The sequence below is a fragment of the Hirundo rustica genome, chromosome 2 (genome assembly GCF_015227805.2).
Source record: "Hirundo rustica isolate bHirRus1 chromosome 2, bHirRus1.pri.v3, whole genome shotgun sequence".
NCBI classification, from domain to species: Eukaryota; Metazoa; Chordata; class Aves; order Passeriformes; family Hirundinidae; genus Hirundo; species Hirundo rustica.
Window position 1 is genome coordinate 108,453,120 of NC_053451.1, and position 23,931 is coordinate 108,477,050.

The following is a 23,931-nucleotide window of genomic DNA, read 5'->3' on the forward strand; positions in this document are numbered from 1 at the left end:
TGACTCCAGCAGTCACGCATCTTCTGAACTGCTGACCTGAATCTATCAAGACACTGTTCTCCCTTGTTACCTTTTCACTTCTTGGTATTTAAGAGTACTCTGGCTGAAACTGGGCACTAGCAGAAGAAAAGCAGTTGCAAGAGGACTTTAGGTCTGACCAACAACAGTACCAGCAATACCATGCAATCTGTGGATCAAAGGCGGCTGCAGAGTCAGAGTGCAGTTCAATTAACAGGCAACTGTTTGAAGACCTACCTGTATTAAAGGGACGTCTGCATGTGCAATTACCATCTGTCCTGAAACTTCTAAAACACTCACTTTAAGAGCAGAAATATGAAGGAGACACACGGGGCAATATGTTGTAATTAAATGTCAAGTCGCTACTTGTCTGCTTTTGCATTTGTTTAGCCTCAACTTATACATTTTATTTCCCTTTTTGGCATACAAAGCTGCATTCTGGTTAATTTTTAAACCAACTGCCGCCAAACTGCTTATACTATAAGCAAAAAATCTTCACACTGTGTAGTTTCATTTTATATCACTTTTCTAAAATATTTTTAGCATGCCTTGAACTGCAGAACGCCATAGAGATACCTGAGTTTGCTTGAAATAGATTACCCTGGCATAATTAGACTGTTTTCAGCAGCTAAACTAGAGTTTAGCAGGTGATAATTTAAGCTATTTTTCACCATGGCAAATAAGCCTGCACAGAATGCTAGATCTGACAGTCCTAGTGCTCAAGCTGGTTAATGTACATGTGTTCTAGAGACGTAACCTCCTTTATGAATGCAGCATATTTACTGATATTTATTTCAGAAAAATAGCTTAATTTTTATTATACCCTCTATTATTTATTAACACAACCATTAAAATCAAAGAGTTAGCTATTAAATGGCCTGCCAAGCAGCCTACACTAGAGCATAGATTAACCTATTTTATCTTGTAGATGTGCTTCTGTCAATAAATTCCAAAGCTGCTAAAAATGAAAAAAACAACCCTCCACCAGAGAGGCACATCTGAAGTCATAATAAGCATGCAATTTGGGTATTCAAAATGACATCATGACAGCTGCTATGCCTTCTAAGTATTGAAAGTGCTTTAAAAATAAAGCAGTGGTAACACAGTTTGGCAAATTGCTTCAATTGGCTTCCCACCATCCAAAAGTCAACATTAACAGCAGCTTGGTTTGATTTTTCATGTGCCTTTTGTAAAGTAGATTAGACAGTGAAAAGACTCAGGATTATTTTTTTTCTAACTTCTGTTCCAGTCTTTCAGTAAAGAGATTGTAACAATACACCCAAATTACTTTGTAAACCCATTCCAAACGTGCTAAATGAAATACATTTTTTTCCTACTGCATGTTTGAAATGTGTGACTTATGTATTTCCCTTGCAGAAAATTTTAACCTTGGTAAAAGCTCTGCCTCTCTCTGTCACTTAATTTTGGTTTGCTTCCTCTGGAAATCTTTGCCTTCGCAAATCATTCAATTGAAAAAAAAAAAAAAAAAAAAAAAAAAAAAAAAAGGCACCAAACATCTGGTAGAGGTGTCTTACCTAATGACTGGTAAAGCTCAGTCATCTTGGGATGATCCCAGCAGGTCGTCTGCGTCTCATGGCTACAACACAAAACATGAAAGTTAGTAAAGCAGAATTTCTCTCTCTCCATCTCTCAGCAGTGATGCAGGCTGCACATCAGAGCACAGCGCCAGATCTGTGCCTGCAGCCTGGGCTGCTCCGGCGGGGGGCTCAGCAGTGCCAGCCGTGTCCTCCTTAAACGAGAGGCATCAACCTGGAGCGCTTTCTTCAGGCAAGGGCTCATGAAATAAAATTAAAAGGAGTGCTAACATTAATAACACAGGGTGGTGGTTTAGCATGGACGTGAGGTTTTTTCCTAAGGAAGTTATAGCAAGTATGTCAGTGTTTTGAGGAATTTGCAAGCAATTCTTAAGAAATCATTGCTTTGTACAGGTCATTCTCCAGTTGCTCCAAACTAGAGGACACACATTTGAAAGGGTTTAGTTCTTCAAGAGTTTCTGGAAACTCCGACCAGACACTGAGATCTATACTTGACTTCCTTCCCTGTACAGGCTCTCTCAACCCACTCCCATGTGGTAGGTAAGAACTACCCAACACAGCCAGTCCAATCCTTCCAGTCCAGCCACCTGTGCCAAAATCCTTGTGCAATAGCCTTCTGATCCACCACCAGCTTACGCCACTTCTCAGGCCAATGTTGCACCCTGTAGTGACAGTCTCTTCTAGCAAAGACTCTTGGCTTCTCTGCTTGTTCCCTGGGAATCCCAGGCCCTTTCCCTCGCCCTGGAGGTCCCTGGGCAGTGTCAGGCAGCAGAGCTGTTGGGAAGCCAGGGAAAAGCAGAAGTGGGGTTATGAAACGCTGCAGTATGACCAGAATGTAAATTGAAGAGTCTCGGCACTGAGGCCAGCAGCCTCCAGCTTTGGAACAAAATGCGTTGCCGAAGGACAGGCAGTGCAAGAAAGTCAACAGAACGAAGTGTTAACGGATGTGGTAGCAACTCCTGCCTCCTAAGGTTATACTTTTTATGAGGTTGTTTTTAATGACAGCATAGCTAACATGATTATGTTTCCATTAACACAGAAGGCTTGAAAGAAAATTCTCCTTATCTGTCCTTATCCTCCTTATCAACTGTGAGTCTCCATAAAAAGAAAATACGGAACATGTATGTAGCATACCATTTGTAGCAAATACATTTGCTGTTTCTGTATTTAAAAGCAGAGATGCAGGTTTCAGCACGTGCACATCACTCTGGAGAACATGTGCAGAAGAGCAGGACCTGACCCACAGCACTGCGGAGCTCCTGGAGCACACACCTTCCAGCTCCAGGAGACCAAACCACCACCCAGCAGCACCTGTGATCCCCACCGTGCCCAGGAACATTGACACAACAAGGTTGTTTTAGAGAACAAACAGCCCTTGAGTTTTCATTTTGAAGCATGGATGTTCCCAAGAGCACATTTACCCTTTATAGGCTAAGAGGAGGTAAAACTTCCAATGTATCACTTCAACACCACCTCTACTCAAGGAAAAAGAAAGTTGTGCCCGGTTTTCTTAGTACAATTTAATTTTTTGCCTTAAAAGACGGGCTATTTATTTGATCCCTGTGAATACTTTAGTGCCCCAGTAACCTCTATATGTTTAGCGGCTTACTATATATAATATTTCCAGATTTTGCTCTGTAACTGCAAGAAAGAATGAAAGGGATCACAAGCACTAAGCATAAGAAAAAAACTCTGCTGTAGCACAGGGTTTTAAACAAGCCCTGTCTCAACAATCTCAGCATTCCCGCCCCTTATCAATTCCTGCAGTTGCCAAAGGCAGTGAAAATGGAAAAGGACACTGTAAGAGCAAAAGGAGTCTTGTTCTTTGCTCTTAAAAAATGAGTCCTGCAAAGGGGGGGTCGATGAAGTTGTATTCAGAAATCTCAGTCTGGTCTGGGGTTTTTTTGGTTTGTTGGTTGGTTTTTTATTCCCAGACACTGGGTAGCTTTAGGTGAAAACCTGAGGATCTGAGCCACCTGCATGTGAGCTCCTGCATTTCCCATCCTACTTGGTACAGGCAGGTTCTGCAGGGAGAATCTAACACCAGAACCTTTTACCACATCCAGGCATAAAGCACCTTTTTGAAGAAAACCAGAAACAGCTTCATTTCTAAAAACTCGACTGCGAGAAGCCTCTACTGATAGAACAGTATTCCAAAGGAAAAGAAGACAGAAGTGCATTCATGGCAGAAACCCCTGCAGCCACAAATGTCACGATCCAGGTGAACAGCTGCAGACCCAAACAAACATTCACACCTAAAGACCTGGGGTTGCAGTTTGTTTGCACCCAACATCAGTTCCAGATCAATAGTTCCCCAGGCATGAGCTCAGCCACCCTGGCTTGCTTCCCCACAGGCAGACAGCCCCACAAGTGGGGTATATTAGAATGGGAACTGTACCATGGTTTGTATGCCAAATCACGTAGCAAAAATGAGAAAAAGCATTGATGTCAACAGTCACAAGAAGCCTCTGAAAATAACCAGCCTTTCTGTATGAAATTAATTTGGTAGCCCCAAATTGTTCTATGGACAAACGAAATCATTCCAGACTCCACAGCTGTCAAACTTCAAAGAAACTGATTGCCCATAAAAACATCTAAAAGCCATCAAATATCCGGTAAAGGTGAATATAGATAGGATTATGAACATATACCATGCTTGTGTGGGACAGAAGAACAAAAGGATCATCTTAGTGTGAAAAACTAGTACCAAAAATCAAAGTTATACTAGTGAGTAATTCACTGAAATTTTTATATTTATTTTTTATTGTAAGGCTTAACCATGTATCAGTGTGCATGGTTTAAGTTTATGGCACTTACTAATGCTGAAAATACACAACTGCTTTTGTAAGACCTTGTAAATAAAACTGCTTTTGCCAAAGAAACACTGGACTCCAACTGGTTTCAGATATTTTTAATACCTGTAACCCAAATCCTCAGTGTGGTTTTCTTTCATGGTATAAGATTAATTATCATGGGAAATGCACACTTCGTAAAGAATGATTTAATTCGCTTCATGTGCAAGTGGCAAAGACTGAATTTGCAGGGCAGGTACATATCCCCTTTTGCTTTAACTTTGAACTTCATTGCAATTTAGAGGAAATATTCCTTTCCTAAGACTATAAAAGTCAAGCCAGTAGAGCCCCTAAGTCTTGCCCCACCAGCTCCCCAGCAGTGAGCACCCATGGAGCAGAGTGCCCTGCACCTGCTGGATCCCATCCTCGGCAGGGACCACCCAGCTCCCATCAGGTACCAGCCCCAGCGATGGGCTGGCCAGCCCTCAGCACCCCTCTGTGGTCCCCCAGGATAAAGCAAAAGCTTGGAAGGGAGCTGTAGAGGTTGAGTGGCCGTACGGAGCCAGGGCAGACTTCGCTGGTACTTTACATGCAGAACACAAGAAGGCTGCAGATATTTCGCTCTAGCTAAAAGGCATTCGCCTCTCAACGTCTTCAGCTCGGAAAATTATCAACCATTCCGCACACAAGGGCAGCTCCAGGAAAGGTTAGATTCCATCAAGGCTATTCTTCGTAAGCCTCTTTGCCATTTTCAAAGGCCATTTAATTGTGAGCTCTGGGGTTGGACCGGTGGGGGAGGATTTGTGTGTGTGCCCTTATTGTGAGCACCGTCTGAAGTGAAATGCCAGCTCAGCAGTTTCAGGCAGCCTCAACCACACTTGGGAATGCTGTAGCATCCTTAATAGATCTGCAGCAAGGTGTCTGCCAGAGTTTCAAACTCTGGTGAACAAGGCCCTTTACAGCCTGCGAGTCAGAAAGACTTCAAAAGTGTAGCCTTGACTAGCAGCAGTTGAAGCAGAGTGAGAGTATGTGCAGAAATAAGTACTCAAAATGCTTTTCCAACAAACCACCAACACAAAAAGACATTGGCACACACAGCCAGCAGTTCTGCAATATTGCACAGGCTCAGAGGATGTATTTTTTAATTTGGCTCTACATTTAGGTCAACTAAATTGATCACTAGCTTTCAAATGCCAGGCATTCTGAAACAAAAATATAAGTGCACTCACTTGGCTAATTTTCCTCTTTCTCACCTGACCTGAGATGCAGAGAGGAAAGGAAATTAAAAACAGGCTTGAAAAGAAGATGAGCAGCAATGGCTAGTGGTGACACCTTGGCGTGGGTGTGACTGGCACACTAAACACACTGATAATTCAGTGGGATGAAAGCATAGTCTTCACTTGATACGTCCTACGGGAACCACAGGACCACTTCATTAAAGGATGATTATATTATATTAGCAAGGATAATTTTTATGTAGAGAATTCTGTCACACTATGCCTGTGTGAACTCCTCTGTTCCTGCCAACAGCAGAGAGATTTGTCTCTCGTCACTGTCAGCAGAGCCAACAACACACAGGATTGGAAACCTGAAATCAAGAGATGATAACCTAACAGACACACTGGCTGAATTACAATTCCCTTGTTATGACTTGATCAGTTTGGACAAAATACAGTCATTTTTTCTTCATTCTTTTTATATTACTTCTGAGCAACACCAGCAGCAGGAGGAATTGAAAGCAATGCTCCCCCACACACAAATTCTTGTACAAATTCCACCCCCCCCACATTCCTGCACCAGCCACGCCGTAACATTCACAAATCTTTTAACTGTTTTTGATTGCACTCCTTCTCCCTCCCACCTTAAAAAAAAAAAAAAAAAAAGAAAAAAATTAGGTCCCCTGTATTCACCACTCAGCTCCAGAGCAGAATTTTAGGTTGCAATTGCAGAGTCCTTTTCAAACTCTTACAGCCTGCTTCATTGGTGGTACCAGAGCCAGTTCTGCTGCGCTTCTCCCCACACCCTTCATTAGCAAATGCGACATGAACATGTGCAAATGCATAGATGTGCAGAGAATAAGAAATTCTATCATATAGCAATAAATAGTTACACAGACTCACAAAAAAGTGCAAAAATTATAGTGGCATTGTACAAAGCTCTGAACTCACCCCTTTTCAAACAACATGATTTATAATACTTCTCACCTTCTGGCTTTATGATGAATCAAATGTTACTCCAACCACCTTATGACTGTTGTCAAAAAGCCAAAATAAACATGATAGTTGTTTGAATTTTACTAAATTAATCTAAATGCAACTGAAAGAGCTTTCATGAATAGACACTGCCTCTCATTTAAAAGGAAAATGCTTTCAACAGAAGATGACAGTGATTGCAGAGAAAGACAATATTTCTCTTTCTACAGTGCTTCATTAATTTCTAAGCTAAAACAAGTTAGTGCTATGGAAAGTATTAGCAATGTAAAAAGGTGGCACTCCTTTGTGCTTTACAAAGAACTACTGTTTTCATCTGTAAATCTAGAGACTACTGATCTGTGCAGAGATTACTTCTCTTTAAGCCAAGGATCAGCGTCTCTTCAGCAGGAATTTGACTTTAGCTTGTTTTATCGGCTTTTGCAAGATTTATCAGACTGCTGAAGGCAGGCACCAATACATATTAAAGTTTCTTGCCGATACTGGAAATGAAGAATTGGAGAAGGGCCAAATATCAGCTGTCAAGTACTGAACAGTAACCCTTTTTTTTTTTTTTTTTTTTTTTTCCCTTGATGTTAAACATTTATTTTGTCTGCTCTGTCAGGGGAAAAGATTCCCGCTCAGTGGCCTGGTTTGGGCGAGCCTTGCCCCCCTCCGGCTTGTCACTGTCCGCTGATCTATTTGCTTTCCAAAGCCTCTCCTCTCCACTTCTGCCAAAGCAATTTCACTGCAGGGTCTTGTCAAATCCAGGCTCAGACAAACGATGGCCTTGAACAATTCCTTAGTGCTAAAAAGGTCAAAGATCCCCGATATAACCAGGTTCCTCGTTTCCTCAGCTCTGCATACACACGCTTGCAAAAACCACCTCTCTGCCCAACTTCAGCGCAAGACACCTCCGCTGTCCCAGGCTGCAAAATGTTTTACAGCAGCTATTAAAAGGCAATATAAGGTGCCATACAGCAACAAGAAATACAGCACTTGCAGTGCAAGCGCCCGGAGGGAATCCCCTTCCAGCCTCTTCTGCCTATTAACTTGAAAGATTACTTCTAAGCGTGAAATTACGAGGGGCAAAGAAGCCATACACCCCTTGTTTTCAGGAATTCCGCTGAAGTTCACGCCCGGCCCGAGGTGCCCCACAGGAGATGTGCCGCTGTGCAGCACCGCGCTTCCCCAAAAAGCTGCGGAGTAACGAGGCGAGCCCCGCGCATCCCACACCTCCGGCACGGCCGCGATTCCCTGCCTCGGCTTCTCTCCTCGCCAGCATGCACGGGCACGGGCACGGGCACGGGCACAGGTACAAGCCTCGCCACAGGTACAGGCATCGGCACAGGCAGTGCCACGCGTGCGTGCCGCTCACACCGCCATCTCCTACGTGTGCCAACGGGGCGCATCCAGCGCTCAACTACGGCCTCAGGACCGGGGGAAAAGGCGCCGAACCAAGCGCCCATTCAAGTTCTCAGAAGAAACCCGGCGGCAAGTTGCGATTTCCCGTGTAAGCGATGACAGGTACGCCTCCCGCCCGGCGCACACGGCGGCCGGCCACGCCGCTCGCCCTCGCCGCGGAGCGCGGGGTGGCCCCGGGCCGCGCCCCCGCCGGCACCTGCCGCCCGCGCCCCGCACCGCCCTTACCCCCGGAGCTGCTCCCTCATGGCGGCGGCTGCTCGGCGGCGCCGCGGAGGCAGAAACAGCGCGTCCGCCCAGCCCCGCCGCTCAGCGCCACTGCGGCCGCCCCGCCGGCAGGGAAGGACGGCGGCAGCGAGGGAGGGATGGAGGGAAAGGGAGAGGGAGGGAGGGAGAGAGGGGGTGGCGCTGCCCCGCCCCGCCCCGCTCCCGCCCGGCGGCGGTGCCGGCGCTGCACGCCCTCAGCCCCGATCCTCCCCCGCTCATCCCGGCTGCGGGGCGGCTGAGGGCACCTCGCCCCTCCCCGGCCTCCCCGGGGCTGTGCAGCTATTCTGGAGGAAGCCCGCGGGGCTTCCTTTGATTTCCTTTTTATTTTATTTGGGTGTTCTTTGCCCGGGCGCTGGGCGGCCGGAGAGAGTGGTGTGCTGAGAGGCGGCAGATCAGTTCGCCTTCAGCAGGCTTGAGAAGAAAACTTAGCTAAAATATGCACCGAATCCAGGCAGATTTGAAATGGGCCTTAACCTGCACATTCCCTGCTCACCACCCCCACCCCACCCCCCCCCCCCCCCCAGCGTTTAATATTGGTGTTTAAAATGCCGAGTGGTTTATTTATGAGCGGAATCAGGTAATTTCATTTCTAAGGGCTTGCCCTGGCCCCGCAGGGCTTCTCCCCGGGATCTGTCAGTGCAGACGAAATAGTTCTGCTCACGCCGAGTTACTGTTGCAATGTTTCCTTGCGTTAATTCCTACGCAATGTGCGTTACACAAAGAAAAGCCAACCATCTCCTTTCAGTGTCACAAGCACTTCAAATCAGCGTGACCAGTCTCCCCTCATTCTTGTACATCTATGTCCTTTATTTGTTAAAATAAGGCTCCCGATCCTTCCCATAACCAAGTAGTTTTTCAAGCCTTGCATATATGATTTCCTGATAAAGCCACCCCAAAACCGATGTCTTTCAAATCAGATTCATAGAATGGTTTTGGTTGGAAGGGACCTTGAAATATATCTAGTTCCACCTTCCCTGCCACTAGACCAGGTTGCTCAAGACCCCATCCAGCCTGGAACATTTTCAGGGATGAGGCATCTCCAGCTTCTCCGGGCAACCTGTTCCATCACCAGTGCCTGACCACCCTCAAAGTAAAGAATTTATTCCTAATATCAAATCTAAATCTATTCTCCGCCTTTCAAATGTACAAAAGAATCTCCCTGTTTTTGCACTAGGAAGATGCACACCTAGAAGCATGGAAAATTCATCCCACCCCTGTTACATGGATGTTGGTAGGCATTGAAGTTGGAGAGTTGGAGGCTGTTAGCCTGACCACCAGGAATTTTAGGCCTCCCCTTAAGGCTCCAGGTAGGTGGATCAGATTTTAAGAAAAGTTCAACAAGCAGTTCAAGGAAAGCCTGCTCTTTTTTTTTTTTTTTTTTTTCCCCCTAGAAGCATTAGAGAGATGCTCAAGGTTCAACCCCCCAGGCCCTCAAATGTAAATATAAAAATTATTGGAATTAAATGCTAAATTCCCATAGTTTCTAGGTGATTTAGGTGGCTTTAACAGGTCCATCCCATAGTTTTCAGTAACTTTGTATCTGTAAAACTACCCCAATATGGAAAGAAAATAGAGGAATATTTTTTGTGTAAACATAAATCGCCACGTTAAAACTCATTAGACTGTGACTTTTCCATTTAATTCAGTGGACCTGGCATTAGATCAATTGCTCTACCTATATCTCAGTTTTCACATGAATAAACCGGCTGAAGGCTTGTCAATTGTGTTATATCAGCCGTCTCACATTTTTTGCATTTTTTAGCCAAGTTTTAGGAAGTGACAAAACTCTCTGTAAATCTTTAAAATAGGATGATTTTCATCCTAGTGGGGTGGAACCTCAGGGTTCACTACAAGGAGAGAGCAGCTGCTTGTGTCATACCGAGGGACGGGTAGCCAGAGGCCAGACGTTTCCCAGCAAAAGTGGTTTGTTTTCCTTCACAAGTATCTAGCACTGATTCCCCGATACACATTCCTTCAATTTTCAGTGTTTCTGGAGCTTCCTGGCCTGCTTTAACAGAAGCTTGATGCTGCTATTATCATGCTGGTCTTCTTTCCCATACAATAGTGCCAAGTAATAAGAATTTAAAAACCAGTCTGAATTTCTCATACTTTGCATAATCTTCTTTCTCCTTGAGTTACAAATAAAGCATTGTATTCAATTAGACTCACAGCAGGTGAAAACCCCAATTAGTGAATCCATTTTCTTGGCTCTTTTTCCCTACCTTACACCCACACAACACTTTTTTTCTTTTTTTTTTTAACAATAAAGGGTAACTCTGAGTCATTCTCCAATTGAAAAGCAAATTAACCCTTTGATCTCCCAAATCAAACTACTACTCACTCAAGAACATCCAGGGCAAAACAAGAATGTTGAAGGATTAAGGGATTAAGGCCTATTGACTTTATAAATTGATTTTTTTTAAAAAAAAATCTATTTAATGTAGTTCTGATGGTTGTCTCCTAATTCACAAAAGCTTTTAGCTATTTTGATTGACCTGAAAATTATATTTTTGCTGTATAATGTGCACAAGTAATACCACTCTTACTCTAAATTACTTTTAAACTACCCATAATTTATTACATAAATATATTTTGTTTGCAGTGTAAATGGTTACCGTATTTGGCATTTGTAACTGAAGCCAATTTTTATGCCATACTTAATTTTAAGCCGTTTATTTGATAAAAGATAGTCACCTCCCTATAAAAAAATAAAACAGGATTACAGAGTAAGCAGACTTTTAATTCCCTGTGGTACTTTTCTAATGCAAGGGCTACTCAGTCAACTTGTGCACCCGTAGAGACCTGAATCAGAAGAAGAGCAGCGTTTATTTCTCCTATATAGTTGTTTTGTATCTAATCAATGTGTCTATGTCTTCAATATTAAATAACACCAGGTGCTTAAAGGGAAATCATGGCTGCCTAAAAAATGAGGGATGATATTTAGAAGTGGTTTTATTACCCCAAAAAATATTTCAGGAAAAAAGAAAAATAGAAAGATGACTTGGGTTTGCAGTCAGTCTGACTGCATTGCTTGCTGTCCAAAGGCTCACTGGAATTGCTGCATTTATGAAAGCAAATTTTTCAGTTTTATTAAGTTCTTCTCGGAATGTTGTCCCTTTTTGATGGAGAAGGAGCGAGAGTTATGTACACATTAAAACTAATTATATGAACATAAAATGATTGATTCCTAAGCATTAACACTTGAGTATAAATCTTTGTAAGTTTTATGTACAAGATTAGCATAATGACTCTATGTTACAGACAGACGTGGAAACCCAGTTACAGAAATGTTAGGGACTTGCCTGAAACTAAGGTAGACATTAAAGGTACAAGTTTGCTTGTAAGTTTGGCATGTTTTAAGTTAGAAAACTATGCATCATTTATTTAATTTTACTGTCACTGAAAGTGAAGCTACGTTTTCCTACCAGCTAGGTCTTGCTTCCAGAGCTCTCTGAAGTGTGTAGCCTCCTTGTAAGTGTGGCTTTACCATTCCTCAGTTATCTGGACAGTGGATTAGTTTACTTTGCATTTAAGAAGATACTGTTGTGTCCTGCATTTGGCTGGCTAATCCGTTACACTGTTTGAGTCTATTTTCTTTTTGTCGTTAAAAAGAAATGCTAAAAATCACTTGGGATGGCACAATGGTACTTTCCTGGATCATGTGTCTTAAATATGCTCCAAAGGCTGACGCCTCCAGAGTGTCTGGGCAATTGTTTATCGCTCTCTCAGAACAGCCAAGAAGAGAATACTGGTTTGGATGCTGCTAGTTTGTTTTTTTACCACTGAAAACACATTAAAATAATGTAAATGCAATGAAGAAAATAGTTTTGAAATGCTCCATTCATTTTCCCCAACACTGCACTGTAAATTAAAGACCTAGTAAAACATTCATAGCTCAGTATTCTTAAAATCAGTTATTTATACCATAGGATACTGGGGAAGGAGCCTACCATGCCCTCCCTGTCCATAGGGAAACCCAGCCTCTGTCCCACATGAAGGGTGACAAGGTGGTGCTTCTTCTTACCCAGAGCTTATTCTCTGCACCCTAAGGCAGCTAACTGGCAAATGGAGCTCACAAGAATTTTTTTCACTGAGATATTCTTGGAATAGGCAGAGGAAGGCATATCCTCTTTTTTATTATTTTTATTATTATTGTTTTTAAACTAATTCTGCAGTAAATATTATAGAGCTTGCAGCATTGTAATGCCCAGTATGGAAAGTGTTGGTACCCGGCACGTGTGACAAGAACCCTTCTGTTCCTGCTAAATGCACAGCAGCACAGCTTTCATGTTCCTTTGGGCTGTACTTGCTTTTACTACAGTAAGGACACCTGATTAAAAGTGAAATCTTAGTCACCCTACAAGATGGGTACAATGGAGCCTCAGGAGCAGTCTGCGTGCACCTTATGTTGCACGGCACTGCGTGCTGTTGCTGAAAGGTGAATGACAGGGTGCCTGTCATTTTGATTATATGAAATATATGTATGAATTCCAGCCTGAGGAGATCTTGGAAAGGAAGATTTCAAGAAGCTACATTTATTTTTTAAGGTGATAGTGACAATAGCAGAGTGTTTAGTCTCTACTGCCACATGTATGACCTTGAAAAGAGGAGCAGAGTGGGACTGAGGTTGAGTATGATTCTGCACATTGCTGGAAGAGGCGGATAGCACATCCTGATCCCATCATGAGTGCCATGAGCTCTTCAGGTAAGCTCCTGTAAATAGCAAAAGCTCTTTTCTCCCTTCCATAAGAAAACACAGCAAAGAAAGAAAATTAAGGAAGGAGTAACCCTTATTCTTCTGTGATGGAGACAGAGTGTGAATAGTCCCAAAAATGGGAGATCAAGAGGCAAAATGCTGACATAACGCTAGAAAACTCAAAGTAGAAAACCCCCTTCTGAAGTAAGGCTTTTGGAAAGCTAACAGGAGGAAAAAAACTGTATATATGAAAAAAGAAGACTTAAAATCTGCCAACTGAAAGCTTGGGTCAAACAAAATTGCTGGCTGATCTTCACAATGCACTTGAAAAATTATAATTAGACCATAGTAAATTCTTGGTTTGAGGAATCTGTATTGGCAAAATGAATGGTTATCATTACAGAGAGTAGGGCTGGGAAAAAAAATGCAGACTAATAAGGATAAATTAAACAAAGCAGCAAAGACAAACTCCATTTCTTTCTTTTCTTTGCATGCCCAGTTGGAAATAAATTATTGTTTTGCCTCCTGGAGGGATTAAAATAAGAAGGATTTCATAAACTCTCTCACTCACTGGCTCTCTTTTCACCTCAAACTCTTTTTTTCTATGCATAGAATTATGTGTTGCAAACACAAAAGGTGGCTTACAAAATCATTAAGTTCTCTACTGTTTCCTATCAATGTATAGATCTCAATATCAAGGATGTCTGTATCTTGCAATCCTACTTCACTCAGGCCCAGAAAACCTAATCTTAACTACGACACACCCTGCATTCCCAATCCTTAACAAGCTGCCCCCTCTTCCAAAAGCTTTCCCAGACGTTAAAGGAGAAGAATGCCTTCTTTTTTTTTACTAATTTACTTTTTAGTTGTGTTGCATTCTGTACTGTATGTATTTTTTACATTATTAAATCTATTTTTGTGACTAATATAATACAAACAGATTTTTTTTTTTTCTTACATTAAGGACTTTATTTCAAAATGTCTCTATGCAAATATCATATAGAAGAGAAAATACTCCCTTGGGGAAAAAAGCCACTGAGATCATACTTGGAGATTATTTACTAGCATATTCCAATGGTAATGCTGCAGTTAGGTGGTAAAGGAAAAGAACAATAAAATCTATGGCATTTTAAACAATAAAATCTATGGCATTTTACAACAGCTATATACAGACAAGTTCCCACTCAGACCACTAGTTGGGCAGACTTTGCACCTTTGAATTAATGCATTCATGCTTTGCTGTCTGTATTCTGTCTGCATTTTAGCAATGGATGCTTTGCTGTATTCTCACAGAACACAACCAAGTAGTTCCTTTTGCTCTGCAATATATGTTGAACCTGTCCTAACTATCTTACTGTTTCATCAATGATTATAAAATACCACACACAATATATAATTCAAACTCAGGAGGCCCTGCGTATTTTTATGCACACACTAGGCTTTTTCATCCTCTTGCCAGAGATGTTGAGGCCATTGACCTTAGCAAAGATCAGTCTGAGATCTACTCCTAACCTTTTCCCTTCACTGGGCCATACAGAGCCTTAATGTAAGAAAGAGATGGTTCTCCCTTCCTGGTAAATCACACTGATATAGTTTCAAAACTAGAGAGTCTTTACCTTCTCCCAATACTCTGGTGTAACATGAGCAAAGCTTAGTCCTTCTGCATGGCAAGACTGCTTTGCTCTCCCTTCCTAAATGTCTTCCATGGGGATCCAGAACACCTGGGGAAGGAACCAGCCTAGAGAAGTTGAGGGCATGAGGCTCTAGATGGCAGAGGGGGCAGCTACACCTAACTGTTCTCACCAGTAATTCCATCCAGGCTAACTCCTCCATCTGATACAGGTGACATTTCTCATCATTTATTTGCATAGAAATGCAGCTTCAGGTTCAGGGTTGTGCAACTGCTCCCATCCTGAGGTCAGCAGGAAAAAAATGGTGGAAAGCAAAAGCTTCACATCTGCCATTTCTGAAATTGAACTTTTTATTTCATTTCTAAACAACATCCTGTGAAAAAATATACTTTAGCTAGAAAATGAGACAATTGTTCATACAGCTCTGGCAGCACCCTTTAATGGCAAGTGGCAACGATCTCATCTTGTCTGTGCCAAAGAGTGAAAATTAGTGTTTGTATACAGGCACTTGAAACAACTACAGGCACACAGATGCCTACATTAACTGGGGCTTCCAGATGAACCAATATCAGCTATAATGGAGCTATGTCCTAGGGCACAGATATTATTTTATCCTAATTGAATCTATAAGTATGTTAGCACTTAAACACTTCTGTAAAGAGGGATATAAAGGAATTTTTGAGGTAAGATAAAAATTATTTCTTAGTAAGTGGATTTTATTGATGAAAAGGATTTAATTTAAGTATCCTGTGGCAAGTCCAAGCATTTATGCTTTAGCTTATGCTCCACATAATTCCAGACAGCTTCTGCACCTTTCATTTGCTTAACTATAATGTGATTCTCCCTACAAAGTAGTGCTCCCGGGTTTTACACTTAGATTATCTTTGTGTAGCTCCTCCTATCCCTAGCAGTTAATTCAGGGAAGAAACCTGTGGGTGCTAGCTGATAGGAAAAGGTTTTGCTAGACTATATTTCACAGTTTAAACTTCATGCTTATTGAAGCCTAATAACAGCATTTAGTGGAATTCAATGTCTAGGTGCACTTTCAGGATTTCATATTACATGTTACAGTTGAGCCAAATGTCTCACGGTGCATCTCAGCAAGGTCTCAAATATCTTGCAAGTCTACTGGCATACTTTCATTCAGTTCTCTGATCTCAATTGTTTAACAGAAAATGGAATCTCTTAGGGAAAGAATAAAGATGCAAAATGATGATTTCCTTTCTCACAACACGGCCAAATTTCACTGTGAGAAATTTGCAATGAAAACCAGAAATGCCTTTTCTGCTGCTCAAGTCAAAGAGCCTTGACATTTATGATCAAAGGTACAGGGACAAATTCAAGGACCTGCCACAGTCCAGTATTGAATCAAGAACAATAGTGAATGTGTTGAGCTCAAAATCAGCACAAATACTTTTCTCTTTCTATACTGAGCATTCTTCCACATTGAACTAAACAAACATTTGTATTTAGAACTATTTGCTGTTTCTTTAGGAAATTGCTTTCAAAGGTGAAATCTAAATCCTGAATAATCCATGCAACCCTTAAATTTTAGGGATTTAAATATTGGTTATGGTCCATATTAACATTCTTAGATCCCTGCTGCTACATCTAATTCCTTTGAACACATTATCAGAAATGTCAACCTACAGATCTACCATATCAAAATCTTCAGCTTTTTCTAAAATAGTCGAGCCTCAAAGAGAAAATACTTATTGCCAGCACTAAGTGAGGTTACCCATCTTTATCATCTCCCTCACTGCATGATACAAAAAGCCAGATTATTTTAAAGGTTCAAAATACCTTATTTCCTATTATCAGGCCTAAGAAACATCACAGAGTTTTTGTCACATTCCTTCTGGGAAAAAAAAGAAGCTATTAAATTCAAACAAGATTTCTCTATGTCTACATGGTAAGCTACTAGTGCAGAGCACAGCACTCAAGCCATTTGATTCTGTAATAGTGTCCAGAATTTGCCATTTTATACTGGCATGAATTTAATACATAGGAATCATACTGTGTAGTGTGTGGAAGATTTTCTAACTGTCAATAAAGTTGGAAAGAAGGAACTTCTAAAGTCACACCTTCTGTCTCATAGAACATTACAACTGTTTGAGCATTTATCTCTAATTCCAAAATAGAAAAATCAGTTTGTCATTTAAAAAAAAAAAAAAAAAAAAAAAAAAAAAAAAAAAAAAAAAAAAAAAAAAAAAAGGAAGCAAAAAAAAGGAAGCAAAAAAAAGCGTTGTTTCAAATCATCATTCTTTTCTTCAGGTAAATATTTTTTCTTCAATTACTATCAACAGCTCTGCTCTGTGGTTGACAACTTTAGAACAAAATGTCATTTTGCAAATAATTATCACCACTTTAGTTAATGCCTTTATAATAATACTCAGGCAAGAGAAAATAATAATAATTAAAAATAAGACCTTTAACCTTATATTTTAAATAAAACAGGGTTAAGATGTTATTTCTAAGTAGCTTTCTACCTTAGCAATAAAATTTATTTTGCTAAAGAACATTTTATTTTTCATCAGTTTTGAGAAATTAATCTCTTGTTACTTTTCCACAGTTTTTTTGCTGCAGTTGCTCTTCATTCTCATTCTTGAAATTCTACTGAAATTATTTTTCAAATTATTATCCTTCTACCCATGTCCTTCAATTTGTTCTGTTTTAAGGGTAACTAACAGAGCAAATAATTCATTAAGGATAAAAATAATTTTGCAAAGATTTGCAGAAGCTGAAAGACTAAGAATTCTGCCAAATAGAACCCAAGCAGAGAGTGGAGGATTAGACCCCATCTAATCCACTGGTTTTTTCAAACCAGGGTATTTAATACTGAACTAAAACCTTTGGAGAGTTTTATTTTTAGCGGCTTTCCATATTATGGTTTGCTCCAAGAATTACAATTTAGGAAACAAATCAAAGAAATGCATTTCTTGTTCGTAAGTTATCAATCATTAAAAGTCTACAATTCCCCAAATAAATTTCTTTTTTTAACTTTATGCCATATTTTAATTTTTCTGATAGCTTTCATTGTAAACATTATACTTGACTGAGCTTTAAAATTAAAAAAAAAAAAAAAATAGGGAATTTATGCAATGGAAAAAATCATTTGGTGATGACAGTATCCTGTGCTTGATAAGAGATGAAGAAAGTGACTGTTTTTACTAATTATTTCCATGTCTGCGTTGTACATGAAACTTGCTTTCAGTTTGGAGAAAACCAGCCATTGGGGCTATGTCTATGTTGCCATTTAATTAAATGATTTAGTCTATGAAATAGCCAAGAGAGAGCAGCTCTCCAAATGTGGCAATATTTTGGCTGTTTGAGCTTTCTAGTGGCATATTATCTTAGTTACACTGTTATGTGTGTCTGTCCTGAGAATAATTGTCATTTCTTGATCTGAATTTCACACAATGACCCTTTTCTTTCTGCTGAGAGGTAGATGGCCCCACAGCAGGCCATGGAATTCCTCTGCTTCCCACTTAGTGCTCCTGTGGAGCCAAAGCATGATTTCCTTCACATTTCTAAGTTTTGATTTTAAAAATGTGGTTTTTTGGTTTTTGTTTTTTTTTTAAATTTCAAATTATCTGGCCTAATGTAGGAGTTGATGTTGCTAAGCTGCTGAAAAAACCCTCACAGTATCTTTTTGAAACAAGTTGTGCCTGTCCCTGCTGAATAAATCCATCACAGGAAATGGCTACTGTCTCTCCCTACACTGGGAAGCCAGATGAGATCTAGATCAGCTCCAATGCCTGGGATTTACCGGACATGCAGGACAGTCACGAGTTCTTTGCTGCATTCTCAAGCTTTTGTGATGAACTTCATGAAGAAATCAGTTGGTAATCAAAATAATAATTTTTAAACTGAGAATTTTCCGTCCACAAAGCAACTAATCTGACAAAATCAAGTCACTACCAATGAAGTTTGCTAAATACTTTATATGTAATTTCCAAAGTTTGCAGCAGTCAAATTTTCCAAGAAAAACAACTATTTTTTTGTTTCTATACACTGGAAGAATTTTTGACAGAATTATTAAGCTGAGGAAGCACTCTCAATGCTTACCAGCATTTATTTCTTAGATTTTCTTTATATACAAAGCAATAGTTTAGGTAGAAATTTCTGTAAGAAACTGGTAAAAGGTAGGATATAGAAGAATATTCATCTGCTCCCTTGGACTGTCTGTATTCACACAACACTTCTGCATCTTGCCAAGTTTGGGAGCTGCAAGAACACAGTGTGTAGTGATGTTGCTCTAACCCTTTTAGAGCCTTGCAAACTACACACTGAGCTAAATTTTCCTTCCAAACAAAATTCTGGCTGCATTCCTTTAGTGAGTGCACATTGTTCTCGCTTTGACAGATTATCCCATTCTCTTGGTGAAAACAATTTGATTCTTTTTTTAATATATATATATATATATATATATAAAATAATATTTTTTTTTTACTTGTTCCTGGATGGGCCCAGTTTGAATAATCAGCCACCAACTCCAACATTGAAACACAGTTCTCATTTTCTTAATTTAGGTCATTATGCTAAAGTAATATTTTCTCTCTCAAATTTTAATTAAATGCTAAGTTTGACATTGCATAGTTTGGTGAGAAATTCAGCACTGGATTTTAGCAAATAAAAAGACTACCTGATCATTAGCAATGCAGCAGTATTCTATGATTCTATATTATTATATATTGTGTAAGTATTATTGACTTTATAGTGCCTTTTAAACAGAGATGAATTGCTCTGATCCTCCCTGCCTTCAAACCATCAGACTGACCACAAGTAAGTATGTGGAATTTGCGTAGCAGTATGAGTACTAAATTGCTAAAAATACTGCAACTCCAAACCTAGGTTGTTATATATTTATATGTAAGAGCAGAACTGAGAATGCTATTTTTAAGGAGGCTCTTTAAATTTATTTAGTTGGTTAAAAAAAAAAAAAAAAATTGGTCTTTAGTGGAGCATAATGGCATAATACGGCCTTATAGTGAGGAGTACATATAGAAAACAAGGGGAATTTTAGGTCTAACTGCATTTTCTGTCAGCCAATGCCTTAACCTAAAAGGATCATCTAGTCAGCCTCTGCTATGGTGTAGAGTTAATGAAAAAAAGTGGTTACATCTTTTGCAGCCACAAGAAGAGGACAAAGGTGGATAGGGAAGCAGTGGATAAACGGCATAATAACTTCCAGCTGCTGCATCATCTGTCTAGTGGTAGGTACGGTGAAATAAATAAATGATCAAAAAAAATCTAATTAAAAATACCCCAACAATGTCAGGAGGAGTTTTTGTAAATAAGAACTTGCAAGACAAGTGATATGAAAGCAGCAAGATCATTAAAATGCAGTATCTTATTTATTATACATTAGGTAGATCAAAGCTCCTCAGAGATAACAAGGCACTGATTGGGGGTTGCCACCTGTTTGGTCTCACTAGCTGTGGAAATCTGCGAGGTGAAGCTGTATTAAAGGTTGTCACTATTACACTTATGAATGGCTTGCACTGATAAAAGAACGCCAAATTATTCTTATTTTGCTGAAAAGATTTACTCATTATTCAGCAGCACATATGTTACTTTCTTAGGTAAGACAAAAAGGATATGCTATGTAATCCAGGAAGGTTTCAGAAACAAACAAACAAACAAGAATAAATTGCAGGCAAATGCTCTTACTTGATACACATCACTTTAATATGGTGGTGGAAGGACCTGATGAGTATAAAATTAGAATATATTTGAGCTTTTGTTTTGGAAAGTGCTTGTGGCAGACTAAGCTCAGAGAAGAAAGATTGTGGCAAACAAATTGTCCAGGAAAACTGAAGTCTGGACAATGAGGCAGGAGGCAGTTTTCTAGATGTTTTTTGGGTTGGTTGCCTTTTTTGTCTAACCTCTCCACAAAGAACAGAACAGCTGTGACTCAAGGAAATGTTTGGGTATAAATGTCTAACAGTTATTGGCAGGATCTACTGAAGAGCAAGTTGAGAGAAGCTGAAAATCTCCAAGATGCAACAAGGGAAGGCAAGGCAGTGACAAGTTTTGTCAGAGCCCTTGAAGCGTGCCACAGAACTGGCTAAAGAGATGGGAGAACTCCAGTCTGGAGATGTCAGAGCGCCACTGGGCTCTCAGGTCTTTAAATGACTATTCATAAGAGATAAACTTAGTGCATAACAGCAAGAAAAAGGGAGTCAGTAAGAGTAAGAAAGGTCTCTTTAAGTCGGTGGAAACTTAATTTGAATGGATAAAACCGGAGAAGGAGTTTCTAAGCGCTTTAAAAGTCATATGTTCCAAAAGAAGAATTGTTTGGGAGGTCCCTGGGTGTTACAAGTACCAAAACCAAGTCAGGACTGACACACAAGAAACGATTCCCCTTGGCTGACTCAATTCAAAGCAGAGAAAACTGCTGCAAGACCACATGATGTGGGCATTCTCTCACAGGCAAGTTTGATAAAGGATTCACACTGACAGACCCTTTTCCACTTCTTATTTCTAGAATGGTGAACAAATGCCCCAGAGCAAAGCAGCACTGAGGGTTTTGCACTTGATTTTCTCAAGAAAACACCGCACAGATACAGATTTGCGTTTTACTAGCAGCAAATGTTTATTCTGCAATATTTTGGGCACTGATGTGAAAAAACATGATACGTGAGAGGGACTGCTGAGAGCCACATTCTGATCCCTTTTAGAGTATTAAAAACAAGAAGTAACTTTGCTGAAGTCAATGAACATATCTCTCGATCCATGCCAGCTGCTTTAAATGCAGAACTTAAATTAGATTTCCAAACTTCTGGCAGCAAGTCTGATTGAAGTCTAAACTGCTACCACCATAACCTGTGAGTCCTCTGGTTCTTCTGCACATTTCAACAAATACAATGAAATATTTATTCCTCCTTCAGACTGGAAACAGGAGAAGATATAATAGCATATGAAAGTAAGTTTTAACATGTAATAACCATATTAGTAAGGTTTTAATTGCTTTTGTGCCATAGCACAATTAAAATTGTGGAAAAGCAGAAGAATGAGGAATGTGCAGGAATAAATATTTGTCAAATACAAAGATATGGAACACTGTCTGCAATGGAATTGTTCAGTAATATTACAGCGGTATTAAAAGCATAAGCACTCACATTAACAAGCAGTAATTAGGAAACAAATAAGGTAAGTGCAACTATAGCCAGAAACACAATCTCATTGAGGTTTCTATCAAAATAGCTGACTTTAGATTCTGAACTTCAAAGCAGTGTTTGGAAATGATGGTGAACTCCTCAGTATGAGATCTTTGGGAATCAGTTTTCTAACCTCTAATTTTTAGGAGATACTTAAGGTAATCTGAAGCATAGAGATAAGACATGCTATTCAACAATGGTGTCCTACTGGCTAAAAAGATTTAATTGCCAGAAATCTGGAAAAAATTTCTTTCCAAACACCGAAGTAAAATTTCAAGATGCCTGTATTCCCAATTACTTGCACTAAAAGTTTATAGATGAGAAATAAAAATGTGGTTTTGGTTTAGTAGTTCTAACTCTTGGTTTTTATTTTTTATTCCTGTAATCATTGACATTTCCAGCTACAAAATGCAGTCTGTTACTCTTAGGAAAACAGCTGCAAGGCACTTATTCTCACTCTCTGGGGGTTCTATAGGCTGAAGCTGGGTATGATTTTAAAGAAGAATTTATGAAACAGAAAGTTGAGGATATTTCATTTGCTTACTTTTACTTCCAGAGTTTACTCTCTATTAGGGAAATCTGTATGGCAAATCTGAAATCCATGCTCACAGAGGTTCATCTCCTTCTGTATTTCCAGACCAAATGCAGAAACATCTTTAATGAAGAACAGCTTCAGTAGCTTTTTCAAGGATTGCCTAAGTAGAAAGTACGTATGTATATTTGGGAAAACACTGCATTTAACTGTTTTGGATAAATTAGAAACTGGCAATTTCCTCTCATTTGCCACACTACTGCTCAAGGGTCTGTTTGAGAATGAATGAAGTCTGGAATGGAAAACAGTAGTCTGTCACAGATCCTTCCTCTCTGCCTGTCACTTTTGCAATAAATAAGACTATCAACCCCTTGCAATTTAGGCAAATATTTCTAATGATGTTTTAGTTAAATAATTGCAAAGAGTTAATAATAAGTTAATAATAATCTAAAAAGAGCTCCAAAGTTGTTTTAAAAAAGGTGAGTCACTTAATTGATGATTATAAGATTCAGCAATGCAAGAAACTAGTGTTGAACTTAGATTTACAAAGAACTTGCTTAGACAGAATGCTAGGCATAAAATCTTTTAGTTAAATGAAGGCTACATTCTGGATTCATTGAAAATTACTCCTTTTTTATGATGCTGCTCTCTTCCACTGAATTTAGCTGTGAAGATCAAATGGCAAACTTCTGCAAAATATTACGGTTCAGTAAATATCTTCACTGCAGTAGGATATAGAAGTCTAAAAAAGAGAAATCTAACTGCTTTAGCATGCTGTATCTCCCAGGACGCATCTGACAAGCCCCCCCAAAATGAAAAAAGGTGGAGTGAACCAGCACAGGGGGAAAATGGACTTGAGTTACAAAAACGTGCTTCTGTAAAAGAAAGAGGTTGAATACATAAACATTATATAGATATTTCAGAACCTCAGAGTTACTGCAATCCCCTTCTGTGTTAAAGCCCTCCAAGAGCCAAACACCAAATGGCAATCCACCATGGATAGTTTTTAGTTTATCTAAGCATGATTTTACTCGGGTATATAAGTATTCACCATTTTAAGGGTTTTCCAATTCAGCAGGTTTTACTAGCTGAAAAATTACCACAAAGGCAGGTACTAGAAAGGCAATCACTGTATGAAAATGTGTCCCATCTATTAAAATACAAGAATATCTTTCATGAAATGGATAACACCCCCAGCTTTTACAATGCACTAGAGTGTATTTACTTGTTAAATACTCTTTGCAAAATTATGCAAAATGAAGTATTTTAAGAAGATGAAGAGGAAAGAAAGAATCTTCCTGTGCCAAATTAAAACCCAGAGACATAATGCTAGAGAACATTTAGTTACTTCTGATCTGTGCTCGCTACTGAAAAGCCAGGATACTGCGAAATAAACCAGCAGTCCTACTGACCTCAACCTGCTCATCATCTACTTCCACTAACATCTTTCCTCTTGCTTTGCTTTTCTTAACCCCTCTCTGCCTGCACAAAATATATTTGTTTCTAGAGGAAAACTGCTGCGTTCCCAGTATTGATGATATGCTTTTCGTTGAGCCAGATCTATGTGAACAGGACGCCTCTAGGCACGTTTAGGAGATGTAGTGATAAACTGTTTCTCAGACTTCAAAATATTGCTGCAATGTGCTTCCAGACAGTTAAATCCTC

At 39.8% G+C, this 23,931-nt stretch overlaps 1 protein-coding gene across 11 annotated transcripts in view; it reads right to left on the reverse strand.

Moving 5' to 3' along the window:
* DMD (dystrophin) overlaps positions 1–23,931 on the reverse strand; it is a 1,060,860-nt gene that overhangs the window by 76,177 nt on the left and 960,752 nt on the right. For 7 of the 11 annotated variants that reach the window (XM_040088691.2, XM_040088709.2, XM_040088718.2 and 4 more), the window contains one exon: positions 1,554–1,615. In XM_040088691.2, the coding sequence (XP_039944625.2) occupies positions 1,554–1,615 (62 nt within the window). Of the gene's footprint in view, positions 1–1,553; positions 1,616–8,205; positions 8,305–23,931 lie in introns of those variants that run through there. The other 4 variants (XM_040088759.2, XM_040088736.2, XM_040088751.2 and 1 more) reach the window with 2 other exon arrangements.